The sequence below is a fragment of the Leuciscus leuciscus genome, assembly GCF_965113295.1.
Source record: "Leuciscus leuciscus genome assembly, chromosome: 7".
Taxonomy (NCBI): Eukaryota; Metazoa; Chordata; class Actinopteri; order Cypriniformes; family Leuciscidae; genus Leuciscus; species Leuciscus leuciscus.
This window is the reverse complement of record NC_138731.1, coordinates 17459139-17476151: the sequence shown is the minus strand read 5'-3', so window position 1 is coordinate 17476151 and position 17013 is coordinate 17459139. Positions and strand designations below refer to the sequence as shown.

General features: G+C 37.4%; 1 protein-coding gene across 2 annotated transcripts in view; it reads right to left on the bottom strand.

Moving 5' to 3' along the window:
* gsk3ba (glycogen synthase kinase 3 beta-a) overlaps positions 1-17013 on the bottom strand; it is a 61759-nt gene that overhangs the window by 34043 nt on the left and 10703 nt on the right. For both annotated transcript variants that reach the window (XM_082175838.1, XM_082175839.1), the window contains exon 2: positions 4-197. In XM_082175838.1, coding sequence (XP_082031964.1) covers positions 4-197 — 194 coding nt within the window. The remainder of the gene's footprint in view (positions 1-3; positions 198-17013) is intronic.

Sequence of the window (17013 nt, the reverse complement as noted above, 5' to 3'; positions counted from 1 at the left end):
TACCTTAAATCGCTTATCCTGAAGGACCTTCTTAATGGCCACCAGTTCTCCTGAGTCACAGAGCTTGGCCTGATAGACCACGCCAAATGAGCCATTACCAATGACCTTGGTGTCAGTGTAGCTGACCTCCTGCGGCCGGTCAGGTCCCTGTCCAGGGGTCGCCACCACTGTGGTCACTTTACTGCCATCTTTATCTCCTACAGACAGATAAAAAGAGATGGGGGTTAGAGACTGATGTTACACACAGGCAATAAAAAGGCAATCGGAAACCACAACAATGTCTCAATAGCAACAACTTCCTGTGCGATACACCTGGCATCCTTGTAATTAATAATTGAATGATGAGTACTTTGGTCCAAGAACCATTTTCTCCAATTAATAAAACATAATACTGATATCAATAATAGAAGTGGTCTAAATATTAAAACAAGTACATATATCTTCTGTGGAAGTCTCAGGATCAAAAAAAAATTCTCCCAATCATTGCATTCAGTCCGAATGCGATGATACGATGTCCTACCTGCCTGTAAACATATATATTTCCATACCTCCGTGACCCTGCTTGCACAGACATTACACGTCATCAGCGTGGCAATGCAGAGTTGAAGATAGACAGTCACAGAGCACCGCAAAAAAACAGCCGCCGCCTTTTGCAGTTCCACCTGAACCAAAACAACAAGCTTATGCTGTGTTCACACCATGTCATAACCGTAACTACAAGATGGCAACCCGTGATGTTCTACCCAGAGCTGTTAACGTCATCAGACTCGGATTTATGAGTTTCTATGTCAACACTATCAACACCGAAATTAATCTGCAGCAGTCAGGTGGTACAAGTAAGAGCTCTGTAAGTTGTTTATGTTTATTATCATTGTAATGTTATGTGCTTTGAGACATGAGGTCATTTAACTCTGTCTCTCGTCCTTGTGATGCTTTGCAGACTTTGCTCTGGCTGTGCATGTTCACGTGTTTTGAAGGAGGCGTGGCCTAGGAGACGCTCTGAATGGAGGGTGGGATCTAATGCTTTCAATGCTAGCTTGCTATTGCTTGCCTCTCCGAAACTGCCTACCCTACCTTTAATATCTAGGAACATCTGATATATATATAAATTGCTTGCAATCCCGAGACCTTGGCATTACTATATTCTGTTTGAACTACAGGATACAACGTCAAACTTTTGGACAGACAGTGAAATTTACAGTGTCAACAGAGTGAAAACATCTAAAACATATCCTTGTTGGTGAACAAGTCCTATACTACTCTATATTGTTCCCCTTCAATGAGATATTAACCACTGCGACTGAATAACTGAGTCCTAATTCACATTCGTTATAGTACAAAGAGTGGCCAGAATGTTTTTCATGATCTCCTTTTGTGTTCCATAGAAGAAAAAAGTCATATGTGTTTGGAGAGTAAATGATGACAGAATTGGCCATTTTGGGTGAACTATCCCTTTAATTGAAAAAACAATGCAACTAGTCTGTTCTGTAAATTAGGACCAAATTGCGATACACTAACAGGCAAAACCTGGAAAGAAAATCTACCTTGAGCTTATGCATTTTACATTACCGTTCTTGGCAGATGTGTTCTCACCAAAGCAGCATAAAAGAAAGTGCATATTTGGCGCTTGGGAGGATTACTTCAGCAGGTGACTTAGGATGAAAGTCGATTATATTGCTTACAATGCAAACATAGCACGTGAAATATAATCCTCAGCATGATGTGGAGAAGTTTTCAGAGAGCCTATACTTTCTTTCAGAGCTGTGAGGGGTAATAAACCAGAGAAATGAGAGAAGCATAATGCCATTAGTTTAATAGGGATAGATTTAAAGAACTCATGAAAATGTTTATTACCATGTACGATAAAATTAGGACTCAGCTGTATATATTATGCAATGCACCAACAGATTCTGCAATATTAAATATTTCATTCCCATAATTAAAATTAATTTAAAATGATTCATACTATGATGAGATGTAGGTCCCTATGACCAAATCAAATAATGCGTGTGTGTACAATGATGTATATGATCTGGTCCGGTATTAGTAGATGGTTGTGACAACTTGGACTAGCTTCTTTGTGGTCCAGACTAGGGTTCAAAGTCTCTGTTAACTTTGTTAAAGGTTAACTGCATAGATTGTATTGTGCCTTTTCAATCCCCTAATACCCACAGAAGCCCCACAGTACAAATTCTCCAACAAGTCTCAAATCAGGCCTCCGGAGATCCAATGAATCCCGATCTGCAGTTAGTGGCAGACTGTGTTGTAGCAGTGAGGTTTAGAGCAGAATCAGAATCTGGTCTAGAGAGCAGCTCCTCCCTCACCACCTGAGACTCTGACAGCCAATGCCAACCACATTGATTTGCTGCAAGGACTGGGCAAAAATATTGATTTGCCGATTAACTGTGATCTTTGTTTGAGCGTTCCGATATCGAGTTTTAAAATCTCAAGATTGGTTTTAATCAATGTCTTTTTTTTCACATAGGTTCTAATTAATCATTATTTGAAACATGCCTCTCGATCTGCAGATGTCGCTGAGTCAGTGGATCCTGACTGCCGGCCCCTGCACAAAGCTCAAAGATCTCAATTCTGTGAATGTCAGCTTGTCTCAATGAAAATAAATGCATCCATCCATCCATCCATCTATCTATCATCCATCTATTTTTTTTAAACATTTGTTTATTATCAGTTCTCCTTTATTTGAGAGTACAGTAGAAAAGCAACAGGAAAGTTGAGGGAGAAAGAAAGGGAACAGGACCAGAACATGACCCAGGCTGGAATTTAACCCAGATCATTACAAATTCAACAGATCTTCATGTCAGGGGCACAGGACTACCCTCTGTGCCACACATATGGTGGGACCGTCCAGTTTTAATGTGTGAATCATGATTCATGACATTAAATCAAATACACACTTACATAAGTCAACACCATGAACCGTTTATGTGCATAGCCAATAACCTGTAATGGCCAAAATGATTTGAAAATACCTGAATATGACAATAAAATTTACTTGGACTGTGTTGCAGTCATGTGATTGTGCAATTTTTATCATGTTGTCATGTTTCATGAACTGAAATTAACTTAAAATATTCCCAAATTAATCAATAAAGAGGATAGCTTGTATTCAGAATTGAACCAGGAAATCAGTGCCGATACCCAGACCCTTCCTCTCCATCTCCATGGCAACTGAGACATCTCTGAGCCTGAGAGATGTTGTGGCCCACTTGCTAAAGACTCACCCACTCATCTGCACGGATACACACTCGCATGCGGAGAGTGTGTCAAGGGTGACATTCACACACTCCAAAAATAACACCATTAAAAGGCAACTGAGCGAATGCCAGCACAAGTGAGAATTAAGATCCGCTGGAATGTCTAACGTTGGAAGTTCTATGACGATCTTCATTCAAATGTGGAACAATTTGCATGTCATCCATTCAACATTTCGACGTGAAACGAATACTACAGTCGAATGTGATCTCAGGACAAGCATGTCGTCAAACTGGTTCATGGGGTTTTCCTTCATTCAGGACAAGAAACCACTTCAAATAACCATTCCTCTGTTTGAATACAGAGGAAACTAGGTTCACTATGCATAACAATGCCCAATTCACTCAGCTCTTTGACACACCATTACTTGTTACTCCTGCTAAATAAAGGACTTTAATTTCCTGCTTACATTAAAAAGCCAAGGGTTATCATGCAGGTCATCTAAGATTACTGTAATGGAACCAGAAAAAAAAATCAGCCAGATTGATTCAGAAGAACTAAGAATCAGCACATTAGAAGACACTGAAGACTGGAGTAATGATGCTGAAAATTAAGCTTTACCACCACACGAATAAATTACATTTTAAAATAATGTTAAAATAGAGAAGTTATTTTAGATTGTAATAACCTTTCACAGTATTGTGGTTTATACTGTACAAATAAATACAGCCTTGGTGAGTGGAACAGACTTCTTTCAAAGACATTTTTTAAACTTTCAAACTTTTTACTGGTAGTGCATGTATAGGCAAAATCTATGTGAATGTATACAAGTATTTTACTAACTGCATGTCTTTTCTACATAAATCATAAAACATGAGTGAAAATATAGACTTTATTCTTGGTCATGACTGTAACCAGTCAATTAAACAGAACGTTTTTTCTTTCTTTTTTTTTGCTGTACATTTAATAATGTGATTAACTTAAAATAACACACTTTAAAATAATGACACAATAAATGACTAAATGTAAATACAACAAATAGTGACAAATATGGTGACAAATAGTACCACTGATGGGTTAAACAATCAGTGACTGTAAAGTGATCCGTTCAGCCACTTCTCCTCTCCTGTTTTCCATTGACGTAAACTCTATATCGCTCTTGGCTGCAGTGAGGCATGTTTAGATGTTACCTCAGAGGTATGTGATGTTCAGAGCGCTAGAGAAGAGAAACTAAAGGACACACAATGAAAGGAGAGCCCTATCGAGAGTGAACAGACACACACCCAGAAATCAATTCACATGTGCAGTACACACATACTAGATTACAAACCCACAATAGTCAAGGGCAGGAATTTAATAATGTGTAAGAGGAAATGCAGCTGATATATTACTGCTTTTGCTCTTTGCGCTGTGACCCGTGTCTTGACCTGAGCTCACAGAGAGAATCATATACTGTAGCACTTTCATGTCAATCTCAGCCTTTGTTCAAATACTTATTGAGCGGTCTTTTTGATCACTTTATCCAGCACACCATACAGAGCCTGGTAAGTCATCTGTAGGAGGGAAAAAAAAACAAGAACCGCAAATCCGTGGCCACAGTTTTACAATTCGTCCCCTTAGTTTATGAGCCTCACTCACAGTTAAATTGTCCCCTCGGTTTAACAAATCACGGATTTGTTTGCTTTCACGGAATCTGAGCACACAGATTGGAAATTCGTAGGTACGGTTTATTAATCCTTTGAGCACGATTTGTTAAGGCCGGGACACACCAAGCCAACGATCGGCGTCAGGCCGTTGGTGAGAGAGAGAACCCTGATTGGCTGATCAGCTTAGAGAACGAGTCAGTGCACGAGAATAAAAGCTAAAGTAATGAAAGCGAACAAAGATGTAAAGACGGTACAAACAGAAGGCTGTTATAATTGTATGTCATCTTACCTGAGCATTCGAATGCACAAATATTTTCATAATAACATGAGCCGACTGCAATGAAAAAGTGATCAGCGTGATTGATATTCAAAATGCTAAGCAAGCGCTGCTTTGTTTTTACGATTTGTATATCTGCAGTCGTAGTTTCAGTTTCCCTTTTTGAATAACGAAAATAGATTATTTATACCTGCTTATATAGACAGATGTTTACTTGCACACAGGCACAGAACGCATGTGCAAGTTGACAGTCGCCTTTAGTCCTTTTGGTGTGTTCAAGCGCAGTTTTTTTGGTCGAGACGCAGCCGACAACACAGCCAGCTTTCATCGCCGCTAGTTCTTTGACGTCGTCTTGGTGTGTCCCGGGCTTTAAACCAAGGGAACAATTTAAGAATCTCGGAGTACAGTATATAAACTGAGGGGACGAATTTGTGGTTCTTTTTTTTTTTCTTCTACAGTAACACCACAATATCTCCAGAGTCATGAAGAAATCTCTGCTGCACTGGCTTCAGGGTGAACACACAAACATTTGATGGGTAAAACACTGTTTTAAATGTGAGGAGGTTGTGTTTTGTTCATCGTTAAAGAGAGTCGGAAAAACTTTCATCTCAGAATCAAAAAAAACTGGAAAAGCTAATTAAACATGTTATGAAGCCAAAGTGAGACACTATTAATACCCTAATATCACAGGTGTGAGTCAAAGACACACACCCAGACTGTGCACATGGGTAAATGTGTGCTATTCAAGCACAGTAACTAGGAATCATGTAACATGTAGGCTATTTGTACCAAAAATGTTCTGTACGGTTCTTTCAGTTTGATGCTCACATGTGGGTCAAACAGACGGAGCAAAAATATATAAAAAATATATAAATTTTGCTAAAATATTTTGCATTCATAAGCACTTGACTAAATTCTGATTCACACTTATCGCACATTATACATTAAAGGGAAAATTCACCCAAAAATTTAAGAAATACACTTTATTTCGACGGTTCCCTTTAGACATTTTGTTGACTAAGTAACGTTGCACCTACGTCAACTAACTCTCTATTAGTCGAGTATCAAAAGTGTTACCGATCAAAAGTAGACCATCAAAAGTATAACCATAGAAAAGTTAGACCATCAAAAGTAAGAGTAACCGATATTTTGAGAAATGTTTTTTTCTTTTTTTCTTTTATGGGGGGGGGGGGGTCAAGGTCACCAAAACTGTTACCAACATTCTTCAAAATAATTGATTTTATAATATTAAGTAAGTAACGTAGGCTGTGGAACAACATGAGAGGATATAAATGATGATTATAGTGACCGCATTTCTCTTGGACATGCAGCAGTATCGAACTCCTCGGGACTGAGAACGTGATGACTTTTTAAATGGAAAGAGTAGGACAACCTTGCTCATCATCAATGTGGGACAGGTGCTCTGCAATGTCCATTTCTGCTTTGATTTCTGATTTCAAAGATGACTTGATCAGGTTATTTGCTTTTTAGATATTTGTTTCTATTTCATTAGTGCGAAACAAGAAAATGATGCAGTGTGTGGAGGTTAAACCTGTGGTTTTAACACCCCTCAAGCAGTCAGGTCTTTAACCCCAATTACAGAGAAGAGGAGGGTCGGTCAGGACACCTTTAAAAACATCACATGCTTTAGCGCAGGTAGAAATCACTTTCTTTCACTCGTACACACTGCATCTAATTCAGCAGATTTGTGGCAACGATTCAGTGACAACACACACTCATTAATAATCTTCCTGTGTCTAAATTGCCACATTGTTTTATGTCTAGTGTATTTATTGCATTCGTATAAGTGTAAATTTTTTGCAGTATTTGAATGTCCTGTATTTACTCTAATGTGTGTACTATATTTGTGAATCCTGTGTATATGTGTTCTTTATGTGTATTATATGTAATCGTTTTTGTCTGAGAACTGTCCTAAATGTATGGCTGCTATTTCTATCTATCACATACAAACACATTTCCCGTATTAGTGTCTAATTTAGGGCATAGCACTTCACTGCAAATCAAACGAAGAAAAATCAAGAAATCATATTTTGAATAAAGTAAATAACTAAATAAACCGTTTAAGGCTGACTCAAGACCCCTATGCTTCACATTAGGGTCCTGATCCCCCTTGTGTCAGTTTATGTGTTGATAATGAGCAGCTGACTGTACATTATCCCTTACATAACTCCTTCAATTGACGTTTTTTGTGAATTCAGCCCTTTGTCATCGCCCATGACCTCACTACCACCAAGCCAATGGGAGCCCAGCATCTCTCAGTGTGAGAGCTGACATGTCTGCATCACTCTGCTGCAGATAATGTTTAATCCTGCTCTATAAATAAACTCAGATCAGCCAAAGCGGAAGACAGTGTCTGCATATGGCATGTGGGTGAATTCATGATCATGTGTGCGTGTGTGTCTCTGAAACGCTGTAGGCGAATTCGGCATTATAGCAGGGTATGTTTGTTGAGCACACTTATGTGTGTAAGTTCTCCACCTGTTTGCCAGATGACCTAAATCTCATTCTCAGGGTGATGCATTTTACTCTGTCCCATTCACACCGCTAGATTTGCGGGCTATACTGGTTGTTCGCTAGTAAGCGTTTAGTTCTGCTTGCACAAGTAACCAAAATATTATGTTATGTATTTTTGTATCTCTCTATTTGTATGTTTTTTCTTTGTTCTTATAGTGGTTTCTTATAGTGGTTTGACTGTTTTGTCAATTGTGGTGCATGTATGTTCTTTATATGAGCATAATCGGGAGGTAGACTATTTGTCGCGTGACCTACAGTGCCAGTTGTGGCGCTTCACTATCATTCTTAAATCCTCATGGAATGGTAAAGTATCCATCATATGTGCACTTCAGAAATATTAGGACTTCCAGGAACTTTTTGCCTACTGTTTTATGGATACTGTGAATTCTGCTAATCTTACATACTGTTTTTCGCCTACTATATAGTAGGGAAGTATGTATATTCAAATGTAGCCATTCACACCAATTGACCCTTTTCATATTTCCGGGGTTATATAATTTTTGCTTTCCCATTTGCTCCAATAGCAAAAAAAAAAAAAAAAATCCATGATAAAATTTCTGTGAACTTCTAAAAGTGGGAAAAATATAGAAAGATTTATTACGTTCATCAGCTGTTGAATTTGAAAAACCTACACCGCAGAGTTAACTAGTTATCTGAAAAAACAAACAAAAAAAACATAAGATTTACAATGTTAATAACTGTGTGAAACATGTCATCACAGTCAATGCATCAAATCATTTGGCTCTTATCAAAAGTGACTTACATTAGATTCAAGGTACATTTTTAGTTCATGCATTCACTGGATTCCATGACCATGGCGCTGCTAACACAATGCTGTACTACGGAAAAATCACTGCTCAGTTGCATAAATGTACACTTTTCTCAACTTGCTCAAAATCTCAGGACACCCTTCCACTCATATCGCTGAAAATCTGCAACCATCACTGAAAATCAATGACTTTGGTCTACCTTGCCACTACAGAGCACTGTATGTGTGGAGGGCCCTTAATGGCTCTAGTCTGATGTGAGATTTTTGGTTGAAGTTTAACAGTGCGCTGGTGTCTAGCTGCGGGGCAATGACACACAGAGAACCAGCGGGACACAGCACTAACTCACAGAAATGCACGCAAAACTTTGATCTGTACCCACTCACTACTCCCATGCTGTGCAGACTGTGCGTGACAACTATCGGTATGTACCTCACACACAGTATTCAAACCTCTGGCCACCCTGTCTGACCAGATACTAGAAGATTATGCTTAAATTCCTATCTATCGCTTTCTTTTCTTTCTTGCTCACTCATGTAAAACCCACACACACACACTACACTATACAATTCAAATTGGCTATCATAGCTAGCAGGGTCATCCAATTGTCACATATCAACACATGACAAGACAAAGCCACATAAGAATGATACAAGAAACTGCAGCGGTTCAGGGAAGAGGTCCAGTAGACACTCCACAACCTCCACAAGCCAACATTACCATAAAGAACAAAAAGTACAACAGCAGAACCAACAATCAGAGCTGGAGGAGAGAAATATCATTGCAGTTTTTAAGGCAGTATTGGCTGTATTTATATTCTCAGTCATTCTGATCAGGGTTTGTTCTAAACATCAACTTCTAGGTTTAACCAGAAACACTTAAAGGGTTAGTTCACCCAAAAATAAAAATTCGGTTATCAATTACTGACTCTCATCTTATTCCAAATCCATAAGACTACTCATCTTCAAAAAAAGAAAAAGAAAAAAAAAAGAAAAAAAAGATCATTTTAATGAAACCTTTACTGAAGTTTCAGTTAACCGATGCTTTCATGGTTCAAAAAGTTCATAAAGAGATAGTAAATGTAATCCATATGGATTGAGCGGTTTAGTCCAAGTCTCCCTAAGAGACACGATCACTTTATATGATGGAACAGATTTAATTCAGGCTTTTATTCACATTTAAACATTGATCAATGCACAAACAGCTAATCAATGGTAAACGGAAGCTCAAACATGCTTGCTTGCCGCGCAAGGGAAAAACCTCACTGGTTCCCATCCACAGTGAAACCTCACTGGCCAAAAATCTCGCTCAACTTAACTGTAAATTGAACATAAAATAATTTAGAGGACACTAAAGTACAAATTTTACTAGTTCTTGTGCTCCTGGAAATCAAACACATGACCTTGGCGTTGCTAGCACCATGCTCTATTGTTTGAGCAAAAGAAACAAGCTACCCAATTGGGTGTTATTATGCTGTCACACATAATTTTGTTATTCAGCATCAACAGACAAATTACTTGATGCTGAAACATTTCACAGAAGTTACCTATAACTTTAAAGCCACTGTTATACTGTCTTTGCAGTGCAAAACTGGTTAATTTTATTATTAAATATTGTCATTACACATGTAACAGTGTTTATGCTACTGTTGTTTATATATCTGAGCGAGTGTGTGTATGTGTGTAAAAGGGAATGAAAAATATGGAAGATATTCCACATAAAAAGTGTAGCTTTTATTGGTCAACTCAATCAGAATTTTTGTCAAGCGTAAGTAAACATAGCTTCAAGGCATGATAAACTAAACAGTAGCAATCACCTTTTTATCCCGGCCGAAGTGTGTTTGTGTGTGCGCGTGTGTGTGTGTGTGTGTGTGTGTGTGTGTGTGTGTGTGTGTGTGTGTGTGTGTGTGTGTGTGTGTGTGCGTGTGCGTGCGTTTGTGTGTGTGTGTGTGTGTGTGTGTGTGTGTGCCAGCCCTGAGCAGATAAGAGAGAAACATGTCAGAATGGAAATGATCAGGTAAGTGGAACGCAGACTCTGCCCTTTAATAAGACGCAGATAAAGTAACACACTGCTGTTCCTCGAGAATAAGAAGTCTAACTCAAGACCTGTGCTGCAGGTTAACATCATTAAGTGTTCTTACCATCAGGAAGGGTTGGAGGAGATATATATTTTTAACTGCATTTCAATAAAGCTAAAAGTGACTCATATCCTCCTGAGACCCAGAAAAAAAAAGGTTTTTTGAATTTAGTTTTTTTCCATGTCATCACACTGTTTAGAGCACAATAAACAAATGGTAAAAAAACATTTTTGCAAAATAATATTTTATTCATATGTTATGCTATGTCCTCAGTAGTGGACGCCAGGACTAAGTTGTTTAAAAAATAAAATGACAAGAAATTATATGTATAGGCAAAAACAATGGGATTTTTTTTTCAATCACCAATACATTTTGGGGTTTCAGGATTTTTTCAACCAAAATTTATATAAAGATTATTCTCAACTATGTTATGAAAGAAATAACGGAATGAATTGATACACCATTTTACTTTATGCAATATGTGGGTAAAATGGCCGTAAATTAATATTCCCATTCAATGCAATGTATCTATACACTGTATCTAATTTGCACATTAAAGTGTTCTTGGAGCAACATTTAATGAAAAAAGAAGTGTAATAATTGGAGTAATAATTGGCAACATTTTAATACTAATATCTAATATTTCATAGGAATATTGATGTATAATTTATTTCCATATTCACTTGTTGTGTCTCATAAAATGCCTGATAAACATGATTTAAGTCCTGATGTCCTCTACAGTGGACACGTTTGAAATCAATGCCCTGTTCTGTAACAGAAAGTATTTTTTTTATTTGAAACCCCATAACATTTTCCTGAGATGTTGTTTTATGAAATACAATTTGAAAAGTAGTCCAATTTAAATTATAATTACAATATATTATCATATTTCCATAAGAATGCTACATTTGATCACTAAATTAATGTCAGACATTTTTAAAGACCAAGGAGAAGTTGTTTTCATGGTGAAACCTCCAAACATTTGGTATCTCTGAAAAGCCCTGAATGTGCTCTTTACAGGACACCCAGGTTGTGTCATGTGACATGTATGATGTCAGAGAAATTCACTAAAATATAATGTCCACTACAGTGGACAAAAGTCTATTCTTGGGTCCCAGGAGGATAAAGCTAATCTATACTCTTAAAGAGCCATTTTTTTTTTTTGGTTTCCCCAAAGAACCTTTAGCGAACATTTCTTAAAAGAACCATTTTTTTTCCTTAATATTCTAAAGACCTTTTTTACACTATAAAGAAACTTTTGTGCAATAGAAAGGTTCCATGAATGTTAAAGGTTCTTCATGGAACCATAGATACCAATACAAACCTTTATTTTTAACAGTGTAGAGTCGTTTTTGAAAAAGTAGCCTAGTCCGCTTCAATGAAATCTACTAACAAATAGTAGTTAACTATAATGAAACTATAAGCATGCAATAGCCTAGCTTTAGAAATACATAACTAGCAGATGATTAAGATGATATAATTTTTTTACAATTTTTTACAATTAGAGCAGTATTTATCCGGCACAAAAACTGAGGACCTCAGTTAATGGTGAAATGCTGAATGATTTATGTGATCAAATTAGAGTGCTGTTGGCAATGGAAACAATGACATCTGCAATGCTTAATGTTGCAAAATATAGAATGTAACAGGAGTAAATGTTATGGGCAAAGGCAGGCAGCCAGAGATATATATATACAGTATATGCACTGTAAATTGTGAAGATGGGCCAACACTTCAATAGTAATTCTGCATAAACTTTATTGTAATATGAGCCTCACTATGCCTTGCCTTGTATGTTAAATTCATAGAAAAATTATTGTTAAACCCAAAGCATACATGATTTTTCTAACCGTGCACACTCTGTACGCTCAGGTCGTGTATGTGCATTGAATTTTTTGCACTAAATAGTTGTTCTAAAGGTGGAAACACTAGCCGCGTTTCCATTACCCTTCAAATTGTGCAAATTGAAATTGCGAATTGAAAATACGCCCAATGGAAACACGTCAATTTAGCAAAAACTCACATTTATCGCAAAAAAGTTTTTACGCTCGCATAAGGTGGTTTTTCAGGCAATTCGAAAAAGAAACATTTAGTAAAACTGCAATGGAAACAGTTTTTGCGCATTTACAGTCACCTGACATAGTATGTTTGGACAGAATACGAGACAGTTCTTTATTAAATTCATTTAAGACAAAAGAATTACAGGAATAATGGATTCTAAACCTCAAGGAAATGCCACAATCAAGACCTCGAAGCAGATATGAGTGAGAAACACCTCATATGTGCCGCTCTCAAGTATAAGGCTCTTTCCTTGCCATTAATGATTGGATAACACACATATGTCTCCTTTGATTAATAATAATGGCCAGTGCGGTGGCTGAGATATACATAAACCTACCAATGTCCGTTACTATGATTTTTGGAATGACTTATCGCGTGAGGAAAAAATGAAGATTTAGTCGCCTAACATCGGTTAATGGAAACGCTGTCATTTCGCAATAGTTTTTTGTTGACATTTAGGAAAAATTGCGAAAGTTTTGCGCAAATCTGTTATGGAAATGCGCCTACTGTTTTACAGATAAATATATATAGAGCAGAAGGAACAACAAATTACTGGAGACTGCAACCATGGTCGAAGCTAGGCTATCGTTGTCGCTGTGGACTTTTTGTCTGTTGAAATTGCGTTTTCCTCCTTGACTAATCGCATTCCAGGGGGTGGAACGGTTGGAGATTGTTTGGAGGGGGGTTTCCCCCTCTGTAAAATTGTGTTCCCCTCGGTTGAAATCTACAGATACAACTCTAGCTTAAAAAAATACAAAGGCACGCTTATCTGTCATAACTTTTGGAGAAAAATAGCGCAGACACTGGACAAAGATGAAACTTTCTAGTGTGCATGTATCGAGCGCAAGTGTCAATCAAATGCAGTACACTTTGAAAGGCTATGTGTTCGGCTGTACGTGTATGCTAAACGTTTGTGTCAAAACTGAAGTATACATTGGCCTTTATAGCCGTTAAGATTGCCGTGGCAAATAAAACTTTAGCGTCAAATATTACCTTCGTGTATTTAACTCAAATTCTAATTTGAGTAATGTCTTTTGTGCGACATTTGGAAAAATATAGACAAGCAAAATTTGGTTTAGGAGCGACATAAGCTAAAGCAGATGACTTCACCAAACAAATGATAACCAAGCATACTCATCACTGTTGCATCTATTCCTTGTTTTTCCATTCATCTTTTTATGCCTGTCCAGTGTTTCGTAAGAGAAAAATGTATTCCACCTCCTACACAGTCTTTATTTATTTTTTTCATTTTACAAAGGAAATTGCAAAGATCTCAAAATGGGTACCAATGTTTTCAAGTCATTCAGGGAATTGTGTGGGGGAAGTGAGAGAGAGAAAAAGAAAATGTGTGGAATGTACTGGCCCATAATTTGGGTTGCTGCAGAAAATCTGTGCTGGAAATGCAGACTTTATCAACTGGTCCATCTCAGTGAGTCCTACCCTCCATTTTAACATGGATCTTCACATACCCAACACATTTAGGCCAATGCGAAGAGATAGCTCAGCTAAACATGAGGATGTTCCTATGACCTCATGCCAAACGTGAAGAGTTATGGCGTGTACAGAGATAACAAAGGCTAAAAGGACAACAGGCATGTACATCCGAGCACTTCCCGTGTAGCTACTGAGATCAAGCAGACATCACTGAAGTGACACTTTCAGGAAACCCCAGAGTCAAAAACTATGACCAGTTACAAAAAAAAAAAAAGCCAAAATCCATATGTAAAGCTAGCAAAACATAATGCAATAATACTTAATACTGCTTCACTATACGGAGTCCTCTAAAACTGTATTTCACAGAAACATATTGACTTTGGACAGGCCAATCTATGCAATAATTAGGTTTCTAAACGCAACAGATGTTGCTCTATGATTTCATTCCTCCATAGAGCCCCGAAGCACTCACACTTTATTGACTTTTGGGAAACATATTTTGTGATAAGACTAAAACATCAATGATAAGAACATCAATGATGAGAAAAAACATCTCACTTCTCTTTAACCAGAAATGTATGATCAAAGTTAGATCATTTCTTGACGTTCTTTTTTTTTAATCTCCAGGCAGCAGTAGGAGCCGTTTCATCTTTGTATATACACGACAGTCAGCATTACTAAAAACCTGGACTTGCACAAAGACTTTATCTTACCAGAAAATTCAATGACAGGTCCCTGGCATAGTAACTTGCACTCAGTACATTCAACTCTCATCCAATTCTGTTCCATCACCAGCCATTCATGCGTGGCATAAATTAGTGTCATCTCTGACTATCTAGCTCAGCTGGGATCAAACACATACTACACTCTTATAGCAGACCGCAAATCTGCTCTAAAGCTGCTATTTTCTACTGATAATCATGTCATTTCAATCCTATTTTCTTTTTTTCATGAAAAACAAAAATGGAGATGTACACTATTTGTGGTAGGTAACAATCTATTTGAGTTTTTGGATGAAGTCTCTTATGCTCACCAAGGCTGTATTTATTTGATCAAAAATACAGTAAAAATATATATATTTTTACCATTTAAATGAAATATTTTCTGTTTGAATGCATCATAGCCATAAACAAGTTGTGATCCAAAATTGAAGTTGATTCTTTAAAAATTAGCTTTCAATAAGATTTTGTCTGGGCGCAGTACCAAATGTTTCCACTAGATGAAATTTGTTTCCAATTTATTTCCAATGCAGTGGAAATGTCATGAGTCTGACTTTTTTTTTTTTTTTTTTTTTACCATTTAACCTTTTTGAATCATCTGCATGATTTTTTTTTTTTTTTTTCTACGTAGCAAGTGCCAAAACCTTTACCATGTTTCGTAGCATTCCAATGAAGTAGAAAATTCGAAATAAACCAAAATGTAAAAAATTTCAGTCAAAAGAGTTCAAAAGGTGGCTAGTGTATACTATGTAAGTGTTGGACTGGGATTATAGCTATCCCAAGTTTCATTTCTTCTTATTTACAGTTCAAGAAGGAATCGAGGTGTTCAACAAACATTAAAACAGGTTGTCCTAAACTCTCAGTTGGGTCGGGAACTGAATGTGACCAAGATTGAAATTCTGTTGCTATTAAAATGCTCAAAAGCAATAAATTATGCATCAAGTTTAGCATCACCCAATTACTGTATATCTGTCTGTCAAATCTCTAGCTAAATAGGTCTTTCAGTAAATGCACTTGACCTGTGAGGTGATATTATGTAATAGCTGTTCTGCACACAAAGCACACTAGAGTTGTTTTTTTAACTTAAGACATGTCATCTTGATGGTCTTATCAGTGAGACCATACAAAGGCCTGGAAATGAAGGCTATCTGGTCATCAACACAGCTAACATGTCTCTGCTAAAAGTACACAGTACGGTTTCATCACATGACCTACATCATTTGCACTTGTACCGACTTTTATCTCACAAAACATCTTATAAGAAAAGCATTTCAAGCTTGAATGGCATTTTTTAAACACTGTTCGTAAATTGAAAAGAACAGACCATGTGGAATGAGAACACGTGTAGAGAATAATCAATATAGAGTACATACTATATATATATGTACTGATTAGAGAGCCACACCCTGGAGCTGCTTATGGCTCCCTCTTCCCCCTTTTCTTCTCGGCTCCCATCCCCCAACTCTCTCTGTACTCAAGGTGTAGGAAAGTGGTGAGGGGCCCCTGGATGACGATTTCGCCTGAAAGGCTCTGATCCTTAGCAGGTGGCTTTTACTTTGGCTAAAAAGGCATATTTGTGGAGTAAATCTGAAGTCACAGCTATACTAACTGTACAAATTCCATACATTTTTTGTGAATCAGATAAAACTTCTGGTTTCAAAGAATCAACAGCCCCTTTCACACAGTAATCCCAATAAATTACCGTAAAATTACCAGAATGACTACCGGTAAATACACAAATATGCTGTTCAACGGTGTTCTGGCTTTTTACCGTTAAGAGACCGTTCACACATTAAATACCGGTAAATTCTGTGATGTCAGACTTCAAAAATTATCTTAAAAAGATAATTTATAATAAACGCTGCGCCTTTAGTTTCACTATCGGTTCAATTTGACAACATTTTAGACTTCTGTATGACTGGTGTGAAGGTGATGATCACACAGAACACGTATTTGCTCTTAAACACATGAGAAACACATAATAGTATACAACTGCAGAGTCAAAGCACAGGGTCTCGATCACGACACGCTAAAAAAGCTGTGAGACGTGGCATAATAGTCAAAGATGTCCCTCTAGCTCAGTGGTTCTCAACTCCAGTCCTCTGCATCCACTGCTCTGCACATTTCTCCCTTATTTAACGCACCTGATTCAGATCATCAGCTGATTAGGAGAGAGCTCCATGAACTGGACTGAGTGTGTCAGATAACAGACATACAAAATGTACAGAGCACTGGGTCTAAACCTAACCTTACCCATAATTAATCCCTAAAACCAGAGGGAAAT